Here is a 23,200-nt window from a genome sequence, read left to right as displayed (position 1 = left end):
TCTCAATAGCGTTTTACGCTTTCCAGGGTATAGATCTTCCATATATTTTGACAGACTTATACCTAGGATATTTGATGATTTTTGATGTGACTGCATATATATGCATATAAATTTCATTATTTTATTGTTTGAGGCAAGATGTGCAATTGATTCTTTGTATGTTAACCCTGTATCCAGCAACTTTCTAAATACACTCATATGTAATAGTTTATATGTAGCTTATTTTGAAATTTCTATGAACAAAACTGTGTCAACTGCAAATGAAACAGGTTTACTTCTTCTTTCCAATACTTATACTTTCTATTTCTCTTACTTGTCCTGCATTGTCTGTGCTCTACAATATAATGAATAGAACTGGTGATAGTGGAAATATTTTTCTTGATCCTAACCGCAGAGGAGAAGTAAGTGTAATGTTAGCTAAGATTTTAAAGATAGCATTTTGAAATTAAAAAAAAAATTCTGGAGGATATTTTTAACACATTAATCTGATTAATTTGTTTCTTAGTACTCTCAGGATAAAGTTTATATTAGTTCATATGATTTACAATTTCTCTGCAGCCTCAGCTGTGAATAGTGTATCTGCAATTAGTTAATGGCTTCCAAATGATGTATAAAATTAAAAAAAAATCACTTGCATTCATCTTTCAAAAGTTACTGGTATGCAGAGAAATGAGGGTTCACTTTTATTCAAAAAAGAGATACCTGACAATTACTATTTTATGTGGACAAGTGACTTGTACTGTCAGTTTCAGTTCCCTAACTCGTAAGTATTGTAAGATATGTTTGCAAACCAATGTTTGTTGGTATGTAAATATGAACTTTTCATACTCAAACCAGTCAATAGAAAAACCATTTTTGTAATTTGTTCCCTTAAAATTATTTTATGAATATATTTACATGTATTAACATAGTCTTTATGATCATTGCTTTTGAAGTAACCAAATCGTTCTTCTGATGACATAGTCTCATTTTTTTAGGACCTTTATATTTTTCATGAATGTGTGGAAAAGATAGCTTTGATAAACTCTGCTGGAACAGGGCTATACCACCTGTGACACTGCCTATACCAGCAGTATTCTCACCACGATCACCACCATACTGATGCTCATTAATAATAAGTTACAGTTATTCAGTGCTTCCTTTGTGCCAGGCACTAATGCTACCATCTTTTCGCAAATCAACAATTTCAAATCTGACAACATCTCATTTTACAGATCAGGGAATGGAGGCAGAGACTGGTGAAAAGGTAGGCCCCGATCATACAGATACTAAGTAGCAGAACTGAGACTTAAAACAAAAGTTTGGGGGCGCCTGGGTGGCGCAGTCGGTTAAGCGCCGACTTCAGCCAGGTCATGATCTCGCGGTCCGTGAGTTCGAGCCCCGCGTCGGGCTCTGGGCTGATGGCTCAGAGCCTGGAGCCTGTTTCCAATTCTGTGTCTCCCTCTCTCTCTGCCCCTCGCCCGTTCATGCTCTGTTTCTCTCTGTCCCAAAAATAAATAAACGTTGAAAAAAAAAAACATAAAACAAAAGTTTGTACTGTTTAGTATGGTAGCCAGCTGCCACATGAGATTATTTAAATTGGAATTTCAATTACTTAAAGCTAAATAAGATTACACGTCTAGTTCCTCATTTACTCTAGCTGCACTCAGATGATCGGGATCCATGGATGCTGTTGGCTTTTGTGTTGGATAGCACAGTTACGGAACATTTTCATTTTAGGGCTGCATCTTCCTCTAAGATGCATTTATTCACTCCTTAAAATTCATTTTAATAATGATAATTCATTCTAATAATACCAGTGTAAAATATTAGGCCTTAATTTGAGGTTTGACTCAGAAATGGACCTCACTGTAGGGGCGCACCTGGGTGGCTCAGTCTGTTAGGTGTCTGACTCTTGATTTCTGCTCAGGTCATGATCTAATGTTTTGTGACATGGAGCCCCAGTTGGGCTCTGCACCAACAGCAGGTAGCCTCCTTGGGATTCTCTCTCCCCTTCTCTTTCTGCCCCTCTCCCTGTTTGCACTCTCTCTCTCCCTCTCAAAATAAATAAATATTTTTTTTTAAGAAATGGACTACACTCTTTAGTTTGTGTAAGTTTATGTTTACATAAATGATAGATGAAATGAAATGAAACATAGATGTCATCAATATTTTATTCTACTCTGTGACAACACAGAGTATTTCATTTTTTCTACCTAAAAATGCGAAATTGCTTTAATGAACTCCTTCAGCTATGATTTACCTATCTATCAGGTTTTTACAGAAAAGGGCAAATGGCAGTATCATAATCCATATATGTTTCTAGCTTTTTGCAATTAGCAAAGCTTCTTCATATCTGTTATTCCGTTTAAATCTTCATAGCAATCCCCTGAGCTGGCTAGAATGTTATTATCTTCCACAGATCAAACAAACAAACAAAAAGGGAGGCTTAGAGAATTTAAGGAAGTTGCCCAAAGACACATGACAGATGGAGCTGATAATTAACTACACTCCTCTTCTCTTGCCTTATTTTTGTAAACTACCCAGTATAAACCAGGAAGAAATGAATGACAGAGAAACAGCATCATTAGACTGGGTTGGGATAGGATGGGAGGTATGAATGATGCTAAAAATGATACAAACATTGAAGAACTATAAAGATACAGGAAACTGAATAAACCCCCAGATATTGGATTATTTCTAAATATAACAAGACTACCAAATGTAAGCCACTCCATTACTGGATTTAATTATAATCAGTAATAAAGAAACACTGCTACTAATTTAATTAATGTCTAGAAATAAATATTCATTCATTCTTATAATCAAGGGAACACAGGTGGTAGAATCTTATGAAACCCAATGCAATAAAACACTTTCATTCTTTTTTCATACTTATCAGGAGGGGCCTCTAATTTGATTTTAGCCAATCTCAGCAGAAAATGTTGCAAAGATGAAACAGTTCTAAACAAAGGAATTAACTGACTTACATTTTTCATCTGTGGAGTCCCTGAAACACTCCTGCCAGGTTACAAACTCCAGCCTGCGAACACGCCTCCCTGATATTAGCAAATTTCATACCAGTAATCAAGGCTGGTAGAGAACCAGAAGGGTGGAGTGAAAAGGCAGTCGCTGATTTCACTCTCTTGCTTTCTTGTTTTTGCTTAAATTGAATGCACAAAACTAATAATTATTGCATGGTAAATGAAGAACAAAGTGAAGTGTGGCTCCAGCTTGTGAAACTCTTTGGTGCATAGAACTTTGAACATGACGCATCCAGCTTGGCAAATTCTTGCATGCAAAATTTGGTTACTCTGGCAACCAGTTTCTTTTAATCAGGAGACTTCTTAAAGCTGTGTTTTATGTATTTGTGACTTAAAAAAGTTTAGCTAATATTCAGAATTTATAGCTTGTTAATGACAAAGATTTCTTACACCTAGTTTTTAGGTTTCAGTTATAATGAAAAACACCATCAATGGAGTTTCGCCTGAATTGACTAATCAGGGGATGAGAACTGAGAACATCTCTCTAATGCAAGCTATTCTAGTTAGTCTGCCGTTGTTTCTGATTTTTCCCCTAAATAATGGCTTTCTTACCTGAGATAAAGTTTTTAGTTTTTCATATAATAAGAAGAACAGTTTTTTTTTTACTGTGAAAATGCCTTCCATTGTTTCCTTCCATAGTACATTAAAACTACTAAGGTGATAGAATTTGCAAAAGTGTTTTTCAGGCCCTGGTAATTCCAGGATGCAAGTACGGTATTTTTAGGTTAGGGGATTGTGGCTTGAGTCATATTTTTGGATTAGCCCACTAACAATGGATTTTGGGCACTTTTTCAGTTTTTTATGTATTCATTAGGTTTAGGAAATTTTTACCCATGTATTCTGTTAATAGAATTCCAAGGTAGAGCTCAAGCATATTGACTTGTAAGTCATGAAAGTCTAAAGCACTTATTTGAATCCAAAATTGTCAGACATGCTGGTATGATGCCATAATTTTTTACATTGGGCACAAAACAGTTATCAGATAGCAAGCTGACTTTAGTTCATTTATGAAAATATCGTCTCATTAGTTTCCTTGGGGTAGGTGGTTATTTGTTGTGTTTTATTTTTACATATTTTAATGTTTAAAAAGTACAGCATTCCACTTTTCACCACTATGCATATACTTCGCCGTCCACAATTCTTATTTCCTCCTCAGACTCTTAAGTGAAAGAGGTCCCTTGACAGAGTAGCATGCTCAGGCAGTTGTGGGTCATTGGAAAGGAGTGCATTGTATCTCATTTTTATGTCCTGAACCAAAGCATCATATAAATGCATTCTGAATAATGCATGGCTCCTACTTTAATTACTTGTTTAATTAGTTTGTTTCAAAGCCTAGAGCAATTGCTGTTGCTTGGATGATTAGAAAATTGCTTCCAGTTGTAGAAATCCATTTCCTGTTTCTTCTGGCAGTGATTGCAGACCGGCCTCCCCCGGTCATTCGACAAGGTCCTGTGAATCAGACTGTGGCCGTGGATGGTACTTTAGTGCTCAGCTGTGTGGCCACAGGCAGTCCAGCACCCACGATTCTTTGGAGAAAGGATGGAGTGCTTGTTTCAACCCAAGATTCTCGAATCAAACAGCTGGAGACAGGAGTGCTGCAGATCCGATATGCTAAGGTAACTTAAAATGACCCCCTGCGTTTCCCGTTTGATCCACTTTGGTTTTTGCCTCCAGCAACTGGTGCTGAAGTCTCACGTTTTAGAACCAATGAAATGCTGAATAACAATACTAATATATTTTTAATTGATGCTTTATTCTTTTATATATTTAACATAATTTGATTCAAAACTTAGCTCATAGCAAGTAATGTAAGGGGTAGTTTTTGTTTGTTTGTTTTAAGGAGAAAAAATATTTTTGAGACATGTTGAATAAAATAGGAACTTGTGGGAGAAAAAATGCCTTCCAGATAGTGGTATAATGCAGTCATTCCATAAAGGATTTTTCAAAGATATTTCTCCAGTACCATTTACCCACAATGTCCATGAACGGTTCTTCTCTGTGAATATTTGGCTCCACATTTTGCAAAGACAGAACACTATGCATGCAAACAAAAACTATGTAGCAGGTGTCCACACTGAGTGCACATTTCAAATCAGAATGTGAAATGATGAAAAGCCCACAAGTCTATGAGAACAATTTAGGGATTTACCTTCCCAGGGCATCACACCTCCCTACCTGTTCTTTCAGGACTGTGTTGTTTTGTTTTGATTTTGCCTTTTCTTTTAGGTCAAGATCAGACAAGCTCACAAGGCATATGAAAGAACAGCTTTGACAGCAATAAACATAAATTTCGCTCGCTTTATTGCCTGTTGTGGGTGGCTTCTTGGGAGTTTTGGATGAGCATGAGAGTTCATATTACGTGCCATGAAAGTTAATATGTTGTACTTCTTTGTGAGGACGATTGCAGTTTTGTTCCTGCAGTTACCAGAGCAAGATGGCAACATTCTTGCTTTATCAAATGTTACTCGAAGATAGAGTTACTACCTTAATTAAGCAAAGGTGTATGGGTTCGTTATGCTAGTGATAATTTTTTTTTAATTTTTTTAACGTTTATTTATTTTTGAGAGACAGAGAGAGACAGAGCATGAGCAGGGGAGGGGCAGAGAGAGAGGGAGACACAGAATCCGAAGCAGGCTTCAGGCTCTGAGCTGTCAGCACGGATCCCGACACGGGGCTTGAACCCGTGGACCGTGACATCATGACCTGAGCCGAAGTTGGATGCTTAACCGACTGAGCCACCCAGGCACCCCTACTAGTGATCATTTTAAAGCTGAAGATGTGACCCCGGTTTGTTTTCTGGCATTCAGTCTTGAGAAGGGAAAGAGACCATTCATTCCAGCTGAGGTTTGACCTTATACTTATTAAAATTGCCTTCAGTCACAGGTTGAAAAAAATAAAATAAAATGGGAAAAAAGAGTGAATACTTTGAGAAGAAATCATTTTGTGTTTATCCTTTTCCTATATGTTTATCTCAGATAGACACATGGATGTAACTCTAATAAAATATGAAATAGCAAGAATAGTCATTGGCTAAACTTTATGAGGATTACCACGTGACATTGAATATGAAGATATAATTTAGTAATTAAAATTAATGCTCTGAATTTGAATACCTCATTGTTTATTGTCCCTGACACTGAAAATAGTGATAAAGTAAAGCAATTACACATTATATTTTTGCTTTACAATTAAAATAACCATATAAAATCTTATTTTCTGTATTCATGTAATATTTTCCTTTACATTCAGTAAAAATATATTCAATTAAGAGGAAGTTTCTAGTTATTGAATTTTAATGTAGTTATCCATATTCATGGGACATATACAAACCTATCATTGCTTTTCCAGCCCATTGAGCTCTCGATTGTTCCAAATATTTATTTTCTGTCTTCTCAGCTGGGTGACACAGGTCGGTACACCTGCATTGCATCAACCCCCAGTGGTGAGGCAACATGGAGTGCTTACATTGAAGTCCAAGGTAAATTAGATAGCATTTTTGCCTTAAAGCGTAAAAGGAGGTTGTTTATTTACTGGCAAATGGACAAAGTGGATGTTCTGATGCCTGAAGAGGTGTATAATTGTGTAAGCTACCTTTACATGCTTATCTGTGTATGTGTAAACATCTGTCCTCTTTTGCCCTTTGATTAGAATTTGGAGTTCCAGTTCAGCCTCCAAGACCCACTGACCCAAATTTAATCCCTAGTGCCCCCTCAAAACCTGAAGTTACAGATGTCAGCAGAAATACGGTAACCTTGTCATGGCAACCAAATTTGAATTCAGGTGCAACTCCAACATCTTACATTATAGAAGCCTTCAGGTAGAGTAAAGATGATGTTTCCTAGTTGGTCTTTTTGTTTTGTTTTGTTTTTTTTGGTTTACCATTAAATATGCATGTTCTAACTTGTGTATCTTTCCTCAGCCACGCATCTGGTAGCAGCTGGCAGACTGTAGCAGAGAATGTGAAAACGGAAACATTTGCCATTAAAGGACTAAAACCTAATGCAATTTACCTTTTCCTTGTGAGAGCAGCAAATGCATATGGAATTAGTGATCCAAGCCAGATATCAGATCCAGTGAAAACACAAGGTAAATACTGATTTACTCAACCTTGTGACACCTACTTGTCCTTAGATGTAATTTTATAAGCCAGTAATTTGTACTGCATAATGCTACAATTGCATACATAATATAGATCTGTTCTTCGAGTTGCTCAATTAATTTTTAATACACAAACACGTTGTCTGCAAACTTTATTGTTTTCTGTACCACATACTCCAAGATAAGATTGATAAGAAAGAGCAGCATTTCCCATTTTATAGAATCATAATCTAATGAGATAAAAATACTATGTATTTTTGTATTATATTTGATTTCTTGATTTTTAGATATGGTTATATGTGGGTGTAAAATCTTAATCACATAATAATTGTGTTTGAGTCAATTTCACCTGTGTTGAGATTAGCGCTCATGAATTTCTGGATGAGTTTTGAATATCACAACACTAGTCAAGTAATATTTTGTGGAAAATCAGGCAAGTTTAAGAGAGATTTGGAAGATAAACTTGAATTTGTTCTTAATTCAGCTGTGCAGTCAACCTCCTATAAAGCATGGGGAAAAATAGGTCTGTGCATTGCCTGGCCTGTCTTTCATTGTCAATTATATGAGCTGTGATATATTAAACTTTTAAATGATGTCATGTATATTTGGTCAAAGCTGGGTTAAAGAAACAGATAAAAGGAAAATGAATATGTAGAAGCTACTTCTAAAAAACATTTGAAATTAGAAATCTGCTTACTTGGGCCACATTCTAGATGTACTGCTTTTTACTATCTTTTATGAATGAAAATCATGTTTAGCTTTCAGCAGGTTATCTCCTATCCACCACCATACTCCACTTGTTATTTTAAAGCTTTAAGAAGAGTAAAATTTACATGATGAATAAAAAGATGATTTGAATCAAGCTTTAACTTTTTAAAAGATATATTGTCATCGTAATTAAAGTATGGTTATCCTTATATTAAAAAAGAAAGATGATTCTAGATGGTAGTGATTAAAAACAGTTATTTTCTCAACAGACAGAGGAATCGTGATGTCTCAATCTTGAGTTGTACCTTTTCAAAGGAAAAAATGTCACTTACTTAAAGTGGTAGAAACAAGTTGTGCACACAAAATTGCAAGACTTGAACTACTTTTTCCTGATTTTAGAGAGGGTCTGCCAACCATTTTGCATGTTTTGTCTTTTCTAATGAGTATATAAGGAATCTCTGTCGAGGGACCTTTTGTTCCAGAATTTACGGAGAAAGCAAATGGAGTTGCAGAACGTGCCCACATTTGTCTCTTGCTGTATGAGTCCAACACACCCAAATGCCTATATTTGCTCTGATGATTCACCTCATCAGGAACGCTAGGACTCTTGGATCTTGCCTTAATGCAGTTTGAGGTTTTCAATATTAGATACACATTTATAAAGAATGCAGACCCTTTGACAGCTGTAAAATGAATTTAAATTTCTGTCCCCAGTACACGGGTCTCTACCTAGGAGACTCCTCTAAGTGAAAGTTTTGACTGACTGTTACTCAATTACCTACTCCTGTGAATTGTCTTGTAATAAATGCCCTTATTTGTAAATGATGTGGCAATTAACGTTTAATCTGAAAATTAACTTAAGCCTTTCTACATTTTAACTGACTTAGTGGAGCAACGTAAGTGGGATGAACCCCTATCAGTGGGAAGACTGGAGGTACAGTGAGGTAGGCATACAGTTTTGAAATCAGGAATCTCTGTCTCATCTCCTGAACCTGTTAGCTCTGCAGCCCTGAGCCAGTTAGTTTGTCCTGAGCTTCAGCTTCCTCACCTAAAACATGTGGCTAAAATCCGTACTCCACAGGTTTGGACAAGGATTCATCAGCTTATGAGCATCCAAGACTCAGATCTCGTTTCTGTTTTACGCCGTAGGAATTTGTTACTGGACTCATGTTTCTTTCACTGTCTGGACTAAAAATAAAGGAAGTTGATAACCTTTGCAGATGCCATTAACACTGAGAAAGACGAGATTGCAGAACGAGAGCATCAGAATTAAATATATCTCAACAGACTGAAGTGATGGGTCAGCACTGACAAGATTAAGATTAATGGAGCGAATTTAAAACTTAACGTTTTAAAAGTTAGCTGTAGAGGGGCGCCTGGGTGGCACAGTCGGTTAAGCGTCCGACTTCAGCCAGGTCACGATCTTGCGGTCCGTGAGTTCGAGCCCCGCGTCAGGCTCTGGGCTGATGGCTCAGAGCCTGGAGCCTGTTTCCGATTCTGTGTGTCCCTCTCTCTCTGCCCTTCCCCCGTTCATGCTCTGTCTCTCTCTGTCCCAAAAATAAATAAACGTTGAAAAAAAAAAGTTAGCTGTAGAAAGACAAACTGAGGACCCCAGGCCTAAAGGGGGAGTACATGTGTGTCAGGGTGGTGGGGGCAGACAGAGTTCAGTGTTTTGAAGTCCGTTAAAACACCTCTGACCAATTGAGTGTTGTATTTGCCAAAAGAACACACGTAGTCTTAGCTGGCATTAGCAGAACTACGTCTGGATCAAGTCGTCTCCTCCCTTTACCCTGAACTGGTCAGATTATGAATGGAATGATGTGCTCCTCTTGAGCGCTACATTTTCAGGTAGACTTTTAAGAGGAGGACAGTGAGGATACTTGGTGGGGCTGCCAAAACAAGTCCAAGGAGTAGACGAAGGTTTCGTTGTCTAGTTCTTGGACTGTGTTTGAGATGCCCTGAAGCCCAGCTGAAGGTTAGGCTGCTATTGGTTGGAAATTGATTCCTAAGAGAACAGTCATAGTGTCTGTAGCCATTTCAGTAACATGGCTGCAAAAATATGTCTTCCCCAAAGAGGGATTCCTATGAAGGAGTTGGGTCGCAGTTAAAGGTACAAGGCCTAGTTTCCAGTTCAGGAGTCAGGTAGACCCATTTCGCAGCTGGGCTTAGAGCCTTGTCACATGGCTATCGAGATGTCTCTTCCCCAAAACAGGATTTGATGCTGCAAGGAAGATGCCGTGAGTCGTGGGCGAGTAGTGGGTGTGTGGGCCGTTGCTGGCATGCGTGGGCTTGCCGCTCCTGTAACCACTGTGCTTTGTCCATGTGTCCTGTTTGCATAGTATTCTGAGCCCTATCTTTGAAGAATAGGTCCAGCAACACAGCATGTACAGCATGGGTATGGTATAGATAATAAGAACTCAGTCATTGTAAATAATGAAGCGGGGCCTGGGTCGTCTCTCTTCAGAGACTGTGTATAAATTCCAACACTTGGGAAGCAACTGGATAGAATTACAATCTAAAATTTCCTCCCAGTTTAGTTCTGAATGTTCGGAAGGACCTTTTACATTATAATCCTTTTCCTTTTTTTCCCAAGAGGACAAAGAGGACAAGCAAGAACAGTAACAGGATCAATTCAAAAACACCTGAGGATAGAAGCTCACATATGAGAGGACGTGTTTAGAAGCTGACATAATGATGTATTTTTTCATAAAGTAATTCCCTTTAACTCACCCAATGTTTGTTAAACACATTCTGTATGTATGGCTCCGTGCTAGGCGTTCTGGGTTCACACAGATTAACCCAATACCTGCCTTCAAGACGCGGACTTCATATGACTTAACGAAATTCAGTTCTCCTAGCCGTCCTCAGATGTTGCCACCATCGGTAGTGCCATTTAACATGTGAGAAAACAGAAAAATAGTGAAATGGCTGATCAGTTGCTGAGTTGGGGTGCAAACCCAAGTCTGTCTTATTCCCAGGACTTCACTCTTACCCTAGAGATAGAAGGTAGTTGAAGTCATGGGAGCAATAGACACCCAAAGGGAAGAGAGAGGTCCTGAGATGGAAGGGTGACAGACAAGTGCTTTTCATCTGAACGTTGTGATAATCAGTTGCCTGAGGGCCAGTGTTATCCAAAGATATTTGTAAGCGATGATAAAGTATGAGAAGCCAATATTATCTCCATTGTTTTTCTCATCTTGCTTCTTTATAAGCTTAATTGATAGGCCCAATATATGTACAGTCAAGAGTATTGTATCTAAGAGTGTGAAATAGCACTCTCGATCTGTCTTCTGTTCGCTTGCCTTCCATGGAGTCCATCAGACCTTGGCAACCTCATTTTTTTGTCATTTCAAGGTTTAATTTAAATTCTAGTTAGTTAACATACAGTGTAATACTGGACAGCCTCATTCTTAATATACATATCTTTTCCTTCTTGTTGAGAGTAAGCTCTTTAAAGACTGAAACTAAAATTTGGAAAACTAAAATTATCATTTCTGTTGTTTATGGGATAGTCCATATTCTGGAATGTATATGCCAACATATAATACTATGAGAAAAAGAATTCTGGCCACAAAAAATTATTTATTTTCTTTCCTGCTTCACCCTGTATTCTCTTTTATTATTATAATCAAAGCAAAATATATGTATTTGGAAAACCTTTTGAGAAATGGGCAATTTTTATTGAGTAGAGACTTTAGTAACTTGAACAAAGCCCCTCCTTTTTGGGGAAAAATAAAGTGCAACATAAATGAACACTTGTAGTCGTTTAATTCTTACTTTGTTTGAGGTCTCCTTTCTTAAATTTTGGTGTTCTTGAGATTGAGAACTTTTTATTAAACCTTCTGTACAGTGATACAATAAGTGAACCAAAGCAAACCATCAGTTAAATAGATGTTAAGTGCTCTTTCCTCATCAGATTTATTTTGTTCTTTTCTTTTTTCTTGTTCTTGTTCTTGTTCTTGTTCTTCTTCTTCTTCTTCTTCTTCTTCTTCTTCTTCTTCTTCTTCTTCTTCTCTCTACTCTACTCTACTCTATTTCATTTTATTCCATTCCATTCCACTGGTGGCTTCTCTATCTGCCATTGTAGGTACTAATAACTTACCATGTATCTTTTTGGGGAGGATATCTACATTCATCATATAAGATGTGAGGTGTCTATTTTCTTTTTGTGGTTGCTTTATACTTCCACATTTCCATTCTTTTCATTTCTTATCCACTCTTGCAATTTCTGGATCCTTTCTTGCATACACAAGATTACTGTAGAATTTTGTAACAAATTCAGAGGGATTGCACCAACTCTCATGCTTGGCAAGAAAGCCATCATTACATGGTAGGAGGCGCCCTCAGATGCTGCTTTGTGTCATAGTTATTTTTCTTCCTGCTCTTTCTTGCTTTCTACTTGTCCTCTGCTGTTCTCCCTCTCTCTCTCTCTCTTCCTCCCTCCCTCCCTCCCTCCCTCCCATCATCTACTTGCTAATGAAAACATCAAGCTGTTCCTATTTTCTTCTGTATAACGGGTTAACTTCACAGTTGGAATGATTCTTCTTTTCTGAGAGTTGCCATGCATGAAAGGATTGTTTCACTATGTTTTCATTCAAGTCAGTTACATTGTGGAGGATGTAACACAATCTTCTTGGATTGTTGCAGATGTCCCCCCAACGAGTCAGGGAGTAGATCACAAGCAGGTCCAGAGAGAATTGGGAAATGTTGTACTGCACCTGCACAACCCCACCATCCTTTCTTCCTCTTCAATCGAAGTACACTGGACAGTGAGTCATTGTTGCAATATTTGATTTCAGTTTTAATAAGATGACTCCTGGGGGATCATTATATGAAAAAAATGTATTTATGGAACAGATTGCTTATAACTATATATATATATATATATATAGTTATATATATAGTTATAGTTATATGTAGTTTTATATATATAGTTATATATATAGTTACATGTGTACAGTTTTATATATATAGTTACATATATATAGTTATATATAGAGTTATATATATAGTTACATATATATAGTTATATATATAGTTATATATATAGTTATATATATAGTTATATATATATAGTTACATATATATATATATATACACACACACACACACACACACACATATAGTTGACCACTTTTCCACCAATGACAACTTTATAATGTAAGTATTGTTTATTATAGTAGCTGTGCACTGGCTTTAAACAAAAAAAAAGTGTCGTGTTATATTTTCTATTATACTGTAATAGTAAACTTTATCATTCTCAAAGAAAAGAAACACAGAATATTAATTATAAATATATAACTTGTGATAGGATCATTACCACAGAATTTTTTTAAACTTAGAAATATTTCTAGGTAGTATTAAGTAAATGTTTGAAATTAGAAAGTGGTGAAACACATTTTCTCATCCTTTTGGTCCTGACATATCTCTAGATGTCTATCACAGAACTGTCATGATGCCTAACATTTCTGCACAAACCATAGAAATTAATATCTAATATTAATATATTAAGCTGAAAAGTGAATACATTATAAATGATAGTGATTCATTTTTAGTATTCTATCTTATATAAACTAGAAAACTATAAAGTGAAGCCAGATAGAATTTTTTGCATTTTGTCACATTTAATTTTCATAATTTTTAAATAAACCAATAAAAAGATATAAATGGTTACATTTTTATTTGTCCTTTTAATAGGTGGACCAACAATCTCAGTATATTCAAGGATATAAAATTCTTTATCGGCCATCAGGAGCCAACCATGGTGAATCGGAGTGGTTAGTTTTTGAAGTGAGGACCCCAACCAAAAATAGTGTGATTATCCCTGATCTCAAAAAGGGAGTCAACTATGAAATTAAGGCTCGTCCTTTTTTTAATGAATTTCAAGGAGCAGATAGTGAAATTAAGTTCGCAAAGACCTTAGAAGAAGGCAAGTATGAAATGTGTGATTACTGTGCTCTGCAATATATTTGTTAGGTTTTTATTAACTTAATTGAAGAAATGTTAATGTTACTACTGATACTAATTATTAACTGTCTTGATATTGAACATTATATTTTGCTAATAGAATTTGTTCAGTTAGAGCTTCTGAAGACCAAAATTCCATAACATATGACTTGTTTTAATAGTGGCCTCTGTAAAAATGTGCAAATGTGAACTGAACTGTCTGTTACTTAATGGCATATATAGGACATACTCAATTGTTCAGAACTAAAACTCACATTTAAAGATAAACTTCTTCTCAATGTGCTTGACTTTCCATTAATTATTTTCCATTCACTTATTGAATGTTACTTTAAGTAATGATTTATAAATAAGGTGAGTATTGACTTGGTTTTCCCAGGACTTTCTGGGGTTAGCATTTTATGCTTATGCCTCATGTCTATGGAAACCGCTCAGCTCTAGCAAAACCAGTATGATAGGCTACTCTATAACTGGAATTTTAAACCCTTATTTACAGAAAGTTTAATGTCACAAACATATTCTTTAATAAAACCAGAATTTTCTGTAAGATGTGTTTATTACTTTGATTACATAAATGATAAGGATATAGTTAATGTCATGGGTGATTAATGTATACCTTTATACTTTGGAACATTTGTAGGGAGAACATGAGACTAAGGTTGTGGGGTAGGAGAAACAAGAATTTTCCTGGCATATTTTGTGGAGATAATCTATGTAACTTTGGTTATGGAAAATTCTCAATAGCTAAAGAGTTAGCAATATTGAGGAGACACTTAAATCATTTGGGACGATTCAGACTTGGATGAGACATATGCATATATTGACATAGATTTTATATAGTTACTACTTGACTTTAAATGTTGTGTCTGCTTCCAGTGTTCTCTAATATATTCATAACCTACTTTTTAAAATAATTCCATAGCACCCAGTGCCCCACCCCAAAGTGTAACTGTGTCAAAGAATGATGGAAATGGAACTGCAATTCTTGTTAGTTGGCAGGCGCCTCCAGAAGACACTCAAAACGGAATGGTCCAAGAGTATAAGGTAATACATATATAGTAATTTACTGATGGACACCCTTCTCCCCCTACCAAAAAAACAAAACAAAACAAAAAAACCCCACAAAAAACAAAAAACACACACACAGAAAAAGCTTGTTTAAATTGTGGATATTTGGCGCCATCTGCTGGCCAATGGAGCAACATGTACAATTATTTGAAAAATCCTTTCCTGTTCAGTAATTGTGGAATAATTCTTCAGCCATTTGAAGAAACAGTTAATTTAAAAGAAGTAATCTATATGGTCACAAAATCTATAGCTCCATGTAATTTCACACAAACAACAAGTATGAATGCTAATAAAAAAGTAATTTTTTTTACCTTAAAAAAATACCTTGAATATATTTTGCAGGATTTGGTTGCCCCATGAATTACCTATGAGTCAAATTCTATTAAACATGGTTTGCTTTATGTTTTTTTCAACATATTTGAAATTTTCGTTCTTTGGAGCTAAGTTGGAAAACTTATTTTAAGGTGCACAAAATTTTTTTTTCTATAAACTGTGTTTTAGTTTTAAAGGAAAATGTCCTGTCTCAGAGGAGATTCAGTTATAAATTTATGTATGTTTAAATGAATTTTAAAAATATAAGATGTCAAGTGGCTTAATCTAATATTCTGACAATTATTTTTACCTGTGAAGTCATTGGCTTTAGTAATTAAATTTAAGAGTCTTACATAGATTTTGAGCAAATATTTTCAAGCATGACAAGGTACAATAAAAACTAATTTAGGGTCATGAGATGTAGCCTATCAATGAATCTATATTATAGGAAAGGCTTAATGATCCATGATAAATGAAGAAGTGATTGATTGAATCAGGGGAATCTCAATAGAAAATATCTTTCACAGGTCTTTTTTTCCAACATATGTGTAAACATATTGCATACTAGAAGAATTTTAACTGCAAAACATGTATTTCCGCAGATACTGCTTTGTATTCCCGTGATACCTGAGTATTTTTCTAGTTACTATCTAAACTGTGATACGAGTTTATCTCACATATGTGAATATTTTAGTCTGTGTCCATTGATAGGAAAATGATGTTAAAAAGGTGAACACATTTATCTTCTACAGGCAATTGCATACTAACATCAGAATCACTTGTGGACTCATTTTCCAAGTATAGGTACCTGACCACCATTCTGAGAGATTCTGATTCAGTAGGTCTGATAGGGCACTTGCATATGTATTTTGGTAGATCTTTCCAAGGTGATTCTAATGTGCACACTTGGTAAGACCCAAATAAAGACCATCAGTGTTCTTTTGAGTAGCAAATTGGTTTGTAAAACAACTAGATATACTGAGCTTAATTTAGGTCTGATATTTTCTTAAAATGATTTTTAAAAACAAACTGAAAACCTCTATGAAATTTGCATATATTTTTAAAGGGTGACATTTTATAGTATTTAAAATAGTGCTGTGAATGCCCCTCAAATGTTCTAAGATATTTCAAATTAGATCTTCTAGTGTAATTGAGTCGTTAAAAGGTACTAGTCTCTACGATGTAAGTGTTTCCTCATGAATATCAAGGTTATCTCAATACTGGGGAGTGACAGGATGCTATGGTTCAGTCCAGAAAAATGAACTGTTATAGAGATTATTAAGGATTTAAAATGAGGTGATGTCTCAGCTCTCAAGTAAAATTGTGTAATGTAGGCATTTTCCCCTAAGAGCCAAAGCTCATTTCTCTCCAGAAGAAATGCAAAAGGGTGGATTTCACTTAACTTCATGGTCAATTTAAAATAATAAAATGCCTTTGAAAACCTGATTGACTGGTACAAAATCAGTTTGTGGCTTTGGTTCAGCTGTGTAATGTAATTGGGGAGGAAAAAATCACAAAGGAGTCTTTATTTCCAAATGGTCAGATCCTGGTATAGAGTCTGACCATTTGTTGGTGTTATGCATTGAAACAATATTAAAATAATGTTAACCTCCAAAGAAAAAAATAAATGGTGGTTGCCTACATGATAGGAGACACTGGTACTCTTTCTTGGGTTTATTTTAAATCCCATTCCGTATTACAGTTTAGACAATAGGCTACTGGAAACTAATCCTACATCTTGCTCGAGGACATCGTAAAGAATAGAGAGTGTGTTTTACTACTCCATGGACCATTTTCTTGTGGCAACTGAGTCCAAATGTTGTCATGCACCATATCCTACTTCTTGAACATTGCTGAGGGTCACTCTGATTAAATAATCCTTTAGTGAAATTTAAATTAAGGATTACTGTGTAGTTCAGGTATCTTAATTTCCTTAAAATAATTTCCCGTCACAAATATTCTTATCAAAGTTATTGAGCTATACACTAATTTTCTTATTGGAAGAATATTTTTCTTTCAAATATGTGTTGTTATTTTTCATTGTCTCATATATGTTATCAAAGACTCACACACCACAGGCTGAGTAGACTCCTAGGAAGACCCTTTCTCCTTGTATCCAGTTTTATTTATTTACTTTTCACTAAACTCTATAACTCTACACCGAACATGGAGCTCAAACTTGGGACCCAGAGACCAAGAGTCACATGTTGTAGTAATTGAGTCAACCAAGTACCCCTGTCCAGTTTTGTTATAAATAGCCATATTTATACGAAGGTACTTTAGATTAAGTTATTGATCTTTATCTGGACATACACAGCTTTTTGCAAAGCCTTTTTGGCAAATAATTTCTAGGCGTTTAAAAAGAAAAAAACACTCTGTTGATTTGGACTGATAATAAGAACCTGTGTCTTGGAGCAAAAATGTATAGACTTTCCCATTATAATCCTTTCAAAGTATATGAGACAATTTAGAGAGGTTTTGAAGGTACTGCTAACCTGAGGTTTGACGGGGAGAGGCCTCTCAGAACTAGATCCTAGGGAAAAATGACTTTTGCAGCATCCTGTATTAGGTTCACGATGAGTCTGAACTTGGTCTAGGTCTAAAACTGAAATGCTATGCTGATCTTTGCGTTCACTTAAATAGTTTACCAGCTTAACATTCCTTGTTCTCTTCTTAAAGGTTTGGTGTCTGGGCAATGAAACTAGATATCATATAAACAAGACAGTAGATGGTTCCACCTTTTCTGTGGTCATCCCTTCTCTGGTTCCTGGGATCCGGTACAGCATAGAGGTGGCAGCCAGCACTGGGGCCGGGGCCGGGGTGAAGAGCGAGCCACAGTTCATCCAGTTAGGTGAGTGCCAGTACAGATCCGCTTTGACAGTCTGTCGCTGTATCCATTGTCCTGCCTTTGTTTTTTGTTGGTTGGTTGGTTTGTTGGAAATAGAGCTACAACAATATATTTCATAAATGCAGAAAAACATATACAAGTATATAATTATGTAAATATAGAATAGACAATATAATATTATGATTACATAAATGTATATAATATATATCACAACTAAACTTAAACTTAGCCGAGCACACATTTTAAATTATATTTCAAGCAAAGGCTGTCAGCATTCATTGTCATACTAATTCTATCCTTTTCTTTTCTTTTTTGGTCTATTCAACAAATACTATTAATTGAGAACCAAGGATACCTCAGTGGGTAAGAAAGACAGTCTGAACATTCATGGAATTTATAGTGATTTGGATGAAAAAAATAAATTCCCATGAAAAAGTTACACTAGGTATTAGAAGTTTAAGCAATATGCAACTTATATTTACCATTTTGCTGTCTGTTTTTTTTTTTAAGTTGTTATTTATATTGAGAGAGAAAGAGATAGGAGAGAGTGGGGAAGAGGCAGAGAGAGGGAGAGAAAGAGAATCCCTAACAGGCTCCACACTGTCAGTGCAGAGCCTGATGAGGGACACGATCCCACAGACTATGAGATCAAGAGCCAAATGCTCAGCCAAGGCAGCCTGGGCTCACGCCACCCAGGCACCCCGTTTTTGGTGTCTGTTTAAAATGTTAATTGCTTTTTATAACAAAAGATAGATTCAAATGTCAAAGAGAATGGGAATATGGTTATATGCTAATTACTTAGATAGTTAAATACAATATGTGCTTCAAAAGTGGTTAGATGAATTAAAAGAAAAAAAGAAAACTTTACAGAGAAGCATTGTAACAACACTCTCCTGTAGTCAATGTCGCATGAATACAAAATACAAATTAGTAAATGGTTACTAGAAAAATGTAAAGCAAATAATAACAAAACAGCAACAAATACAACTATAAATGGAAAGGGAAAAGAAAAGTGTCAATATTAAGAGGCTACATTTAAATTACAAAAGATGCTGAGAGCCCAGTCAACATTGTGTCTGTTCATTTCAGATCCCAAGTTACATTAATAAGATTTTATGTCCATTTCTAAATTATGGAAAAGGATCAGATATATGCATTTTTTATACTTCACAGATAAGTGCATAGTATTTTTGCATTTGGATGATAATTGATAACATTCAAGACATTATTTCAAAACAAAATTAAGAAACATTTGGCTTTGAATAAACTGTGTTGTATAAGCTCTACATTCAATTTGGAAACTGCTATCATTGTTCCGTTGTTAAGACAATGCTATCTTCTCTAGTAGATGTCCTTGCCAAAGTCCTGTGGTATAACACAATAAAGTCCACCTGAAGTGCAGTAATTGTGGGGTAGGACCCTGTTCCATGTAGACATGGAGGGTCAGGGGCTGATGAGGCTTAGCTTTATTTAACGTGGAGCTCCCAAGGTTGACCCAAGGCCAGCAGAAAGAAAAAGAAACACATAGTGTAGGGGAGGATTTAATGGTGCAGATCTAGAAATAGTGCATGCCTCCTGCCCAGGACTCAAGTCACGTGATTCCAAATAGATGAATGGGGACACCACAAAATGAAGTCACTGGTGAGGGAGCTACCTCCCGAAAACTCTATGCTATGGAAATAACATTCCAACCTTCAGAGGGGAGCTTGCTCCACCCGCCAGAGCCATGGACCAGAATTCGAGTTGGGAATTATCTTTTTAAACAGTGATTACGTGTGCATCCTTTAGGCGGAAATAGTTTCATGATTTATTTCAGCATCATCTATTACAAAATTCCAAGTAATACAGGAAACTAAGAGAATTACTTGATACAATTTTAGGTAAGATAAGGGAAAAACAGTCTCAGTATAGACCTTTTACTCACTTGCCCACTTTTATGAAGTGACAGTACTAACTTATTAAAATTGATATTATAAGTTACACTGTGATGACCTTATACATTGTTGACGTCACTTACCTACTTTTGTAACATGTGATTTTAGTCCTGTGTTTTCAGAGCTGAATTGGGAAAGGGCCATGTGTAATTTTATTTATTTAAGATTTAAATCAAGGGATTTGAGGGTCAAATTGGTTTTCTTGAAATTATAAATGTGTTCCAGTTTTCCATATCTTAATATAGCCTCAGCTGCAGTGAGACAAAGACTGAGATACAGAGTGGCCATTTTAATTCATTAGTCACACCACACTTTATTCTCTTAACCCCATCTGGTCGCTTGCATGGAACCTCTCTTAGCTGTCTCCATAAAATCTGAAGCTACCCAACTTAACCTTGCACAAATAGCCATGAAATCTATAAACTTAGTAGATACAAAAAGTGTATCAGGAAAAAAAAAAGAAAAAGAATAGGTCTGCTTGGTGAACTCGCAGAGGATGAAGTGCTTTTACGATAACTGTAGATAAAAGAGCCTGGAACATGAAATGAAACATTCAGTCAACAAACTGTTGAAAGCAGGTAACTGAGAGAATTTATAAAAATAGGCTTTTCCGGCTTGACCCTCCACAGAATAAAATCTGGGATTCTGTTCAAAAAAAAGGTAAAAAAAAAATAATAATAACAACACACACACACACACACACACACACACACACACACACACCTGTGAGTAGCAATGTAGCTACCATTTTACATAGAAAGGGGTGGCACTTTCACAAGACTGTTTCCTTAGCCACCGAATGCTGCTTATTTGTCTAACCAATGTCTTATTGGGACATAATATCATCTACTAAGAAAAAAATCATCTGTAGATTTTTGTTTTCTTTTTTTTTTTTTTTTAATTTTTTTTTTCAACGTTTATTTATTTTTGGGACAGAGAGAGACAGAGCATGAACGGGGGAGGGGCAGAGAGAGAGGGAGACACAGAATCGGAAACAGGCTCCAGACTCTGAGCCATCAGCCCAGAGCCTGACGCGGGGCTCGAACTCCCGGACCGCGAGATCGTGACCTGGCTGAAGTCGGACGCTTAACCGACTGTGCCACCCAGGCGCCCCTAGATTTTTGTTTTCTGTTGGAGAAATGTTATTCCTAGATAATAAGCTATCGTAGTTATTTTTCTGAAAAAAAGGGGGGGGTGGAATTTTGGACTAGAACAAATGTTTCTATTTTATTTTTTTTTAACGTTTATTTATTTTTGAGACAGGGTGAGACAGAGCATGAACAAGGGAGGGTCAGAGAGAGGGAGACACAGAATCCGAAGCAGGCTCCAGGCTCTGAGCCGTCAGCACAGAGCCCGACGCAGGGCTAGAACTCACGGACCGCGAGATCATGACCTGAGCCGAAGTCGGCCGCTCAACTGACTGAGCCACCCAGGCGCCCCAAAATGTTTCTATTTTAAAACAGGTTCATTATAGAACATTTTCAGACTGTAAGAAAGCACCAGCCCTGATGAAATGGACAAACCCTTGTTTCACCAGATGTTGTGGGGGAGGAACATTAAGACTACAGACACTGGTGGGAATTCTGCCCACTGGGCCACCTTGGTGTTGCATCAAGTCAGAGCCCATGAAGTAGGGTATGGCTCTGATGACAGCACAGCACTTCCAGTTCTCCATAGACTCTGCTAACTGCGCTGTGTGCCTTGATGCAATGGTGGGCTTAGACAATGAATCGTGGTGGGTTTAAACATGAATGCAAAAATAAGTACATTTGAATAGCCATCAATCCCATCAATTTCAAATTCTTGAATTGAGATAGCAAAACACAAACCTTCTTGACTTGATAACACTTGTAGTTCTTGTCCATATTTAATGTTCTTATATCTGTTGTTGATCACGGCTATTATTTTAAAAAGAAAGATGACTTGAAAAAAAAAAAACTGTGGGACACCTGGTTCGTTCATTCAGTAGACCATCCGACTCTTGATCTCGGGGTTGTGAGGTCAAGCCCCATGTTGGGTATAGAGATTACTTTTAAAAAATAGGAATATTATTCATAGTTATTTCAGTGGTAAGATTATCTTAATTTTTCTTTGGTCTTATATTAAACTAAATTTTATAGACCCTTTGAACATAGGCCCAAATAATGTGTTTATAACACATTTTAGAGTCTTAAAATAATAGCCTATACAATTGGGGTATAGGGATAAAGAAAGTATACACTGTTTTTTTCAATATAGACCTTAAGAAGAGGAAATAACCTTTTATTTGTTAATATTTTAAAACCTATAGAAGTCTGAGACAGTTTATATCTTTTTTATACAACTTATTTGATACTCCTTATTTATATACTATTGTTGACATATTTCACTTTTTAGATTTATAGTTTCGTATTTATCTTAGCACTAACCTGTGAAAGTTCATCTAAGCAATAAGCTGCAGAGTTTTCTGGAGTAAAAAATAGAAATTGTGCGCCATTGTCTTTGTTTTTAGATATAGTCCATAAAATTACTGTATCATATGTGTTTTGTATGAAGAGAAAGTGAATATAATTTTGCTGACAATCTCCTGGACTATTTTAATTAACAGAGGTGGATGTCACAGAATAAAAGACAGAAATTACTGTTCAAAAATTGACAAAGTAATGATAGCCACCTTAGATAAGTATGCATTCATTGTCTCATTGACTTTTAAACCCACATTAATCCAAAGATGGCATTTCAGATTCTCATGGAAACCCTGTGTCGCCTGAAGACCAGGTCAGCCTTGCTCAGCAGATCTCCGATGTGGTGAAGCAGCCAGCATTCATTGCCGGAATTGGGGCAGCCTGCTGGATCATCCTCATGGTGTTTAGCATCTGGCTTTATCGACACCGCAAGAAGAGAAATGGGCTGACTAGTACTTACGCGGGTATCAGAAAAGGTACTACCTTTCCTAAGTTTTCCATTTTGTAATATGTTTGTGTAACTCCTGATTTTAATCTGTGACCCCAGAATATTCATGACTATATATCTCCTATAGTAAATTATTTTCATAAAGAAAGATTTTCAAAAGTGCTTTTATTGTATTGTCATCTCCACCCGTTGACTCCTCTTGATTAGCAGCACTTCCAACAAGGGTTTATCCGTTTCAGACTCAATTCCTTTAAAATAGATTTCACCAAGGTAGGTCCACCCTTGTTTGTTACACCGTCTTCTGTGCTTTGGGGGAGTTACTCCATGGTTTTACATTCTTGAAGAAATGTTTT

General features: G+C 36.2%; 1 protein-coding gene across 9 annotated transcripts in view; it reads left to right on the top strand.

Moving 5' to 3' along the window:
- ROBO1 (roundabout guidance receptor 1) overlaps positions 1 to 23,200 on the top strand; it is a 1,145,602-nt gene that overhangs the window by 1,067,870 nt on the left and 54,532 nt on the right. For all 9 annotated transcript variants that reach the window (XM_043593873.1, XM_043593874.1, XM_043593878.1 and 6 more), the window contains 9 exons: positions 4,434 to 4,639; positions 6,420 to 6,501; positions 6,672 to 6,840; positions 6,943 to 7,109; positions 12,477 to 12,598; positions 13,527 to 13,758; positions 14,716 to 14,837; positions 17,853 to 18,024; positions 22,678 to 22,875. In XM_043593873.1, the coding sequence (XP_043449808.1) occupies positions 4,434 to 4,639; positions 6,420 to 6,501; positions 6,672 to 6,840; positions 6,943 to 7,109; positions 12,477 to 12,598; positions 13,527 to 13,758; positions 14,716 to 14,837; positions 17,853 to 18,024; positions 22,678 to 22,875 (1,470 nt within the window). The remainder of the gene's footprint in view (positions 1 to 4,433; positions 4,640 to 6,419; positions 6,502 to 6,671; positions 6,841 to 6,942; positions 7,110 to 12,476; positions 12,599 to 13,526; positions 13,759 to 14,715; positions 14,838 to 17,852; positions 18,025 to 22,677; positions 22,876 to 23,200) is intronic.

Source organism: Prionailurus bengalensis, chromosome C2 (genome assembly GCF_016509475.1).
Source record: "Prionailurus bengalensis isolate Pbe53 chromosome C2, Fcat_Pben_1.1_paternal_pri, whole genome shotgun sequence".
Taxonomy (NCBI): domain Eukaryota; kingdom Metazoa; phylum Chordata; class Mammalia; order Carnivora; family Felidae; genus Prionailurus; species Prionailurus bengalensis.
The sequence above is the reverse complement of the archived record's forward strand: the minus strand, read 5'-3'. Positions and strand labels throughout refer to the sequence as shown.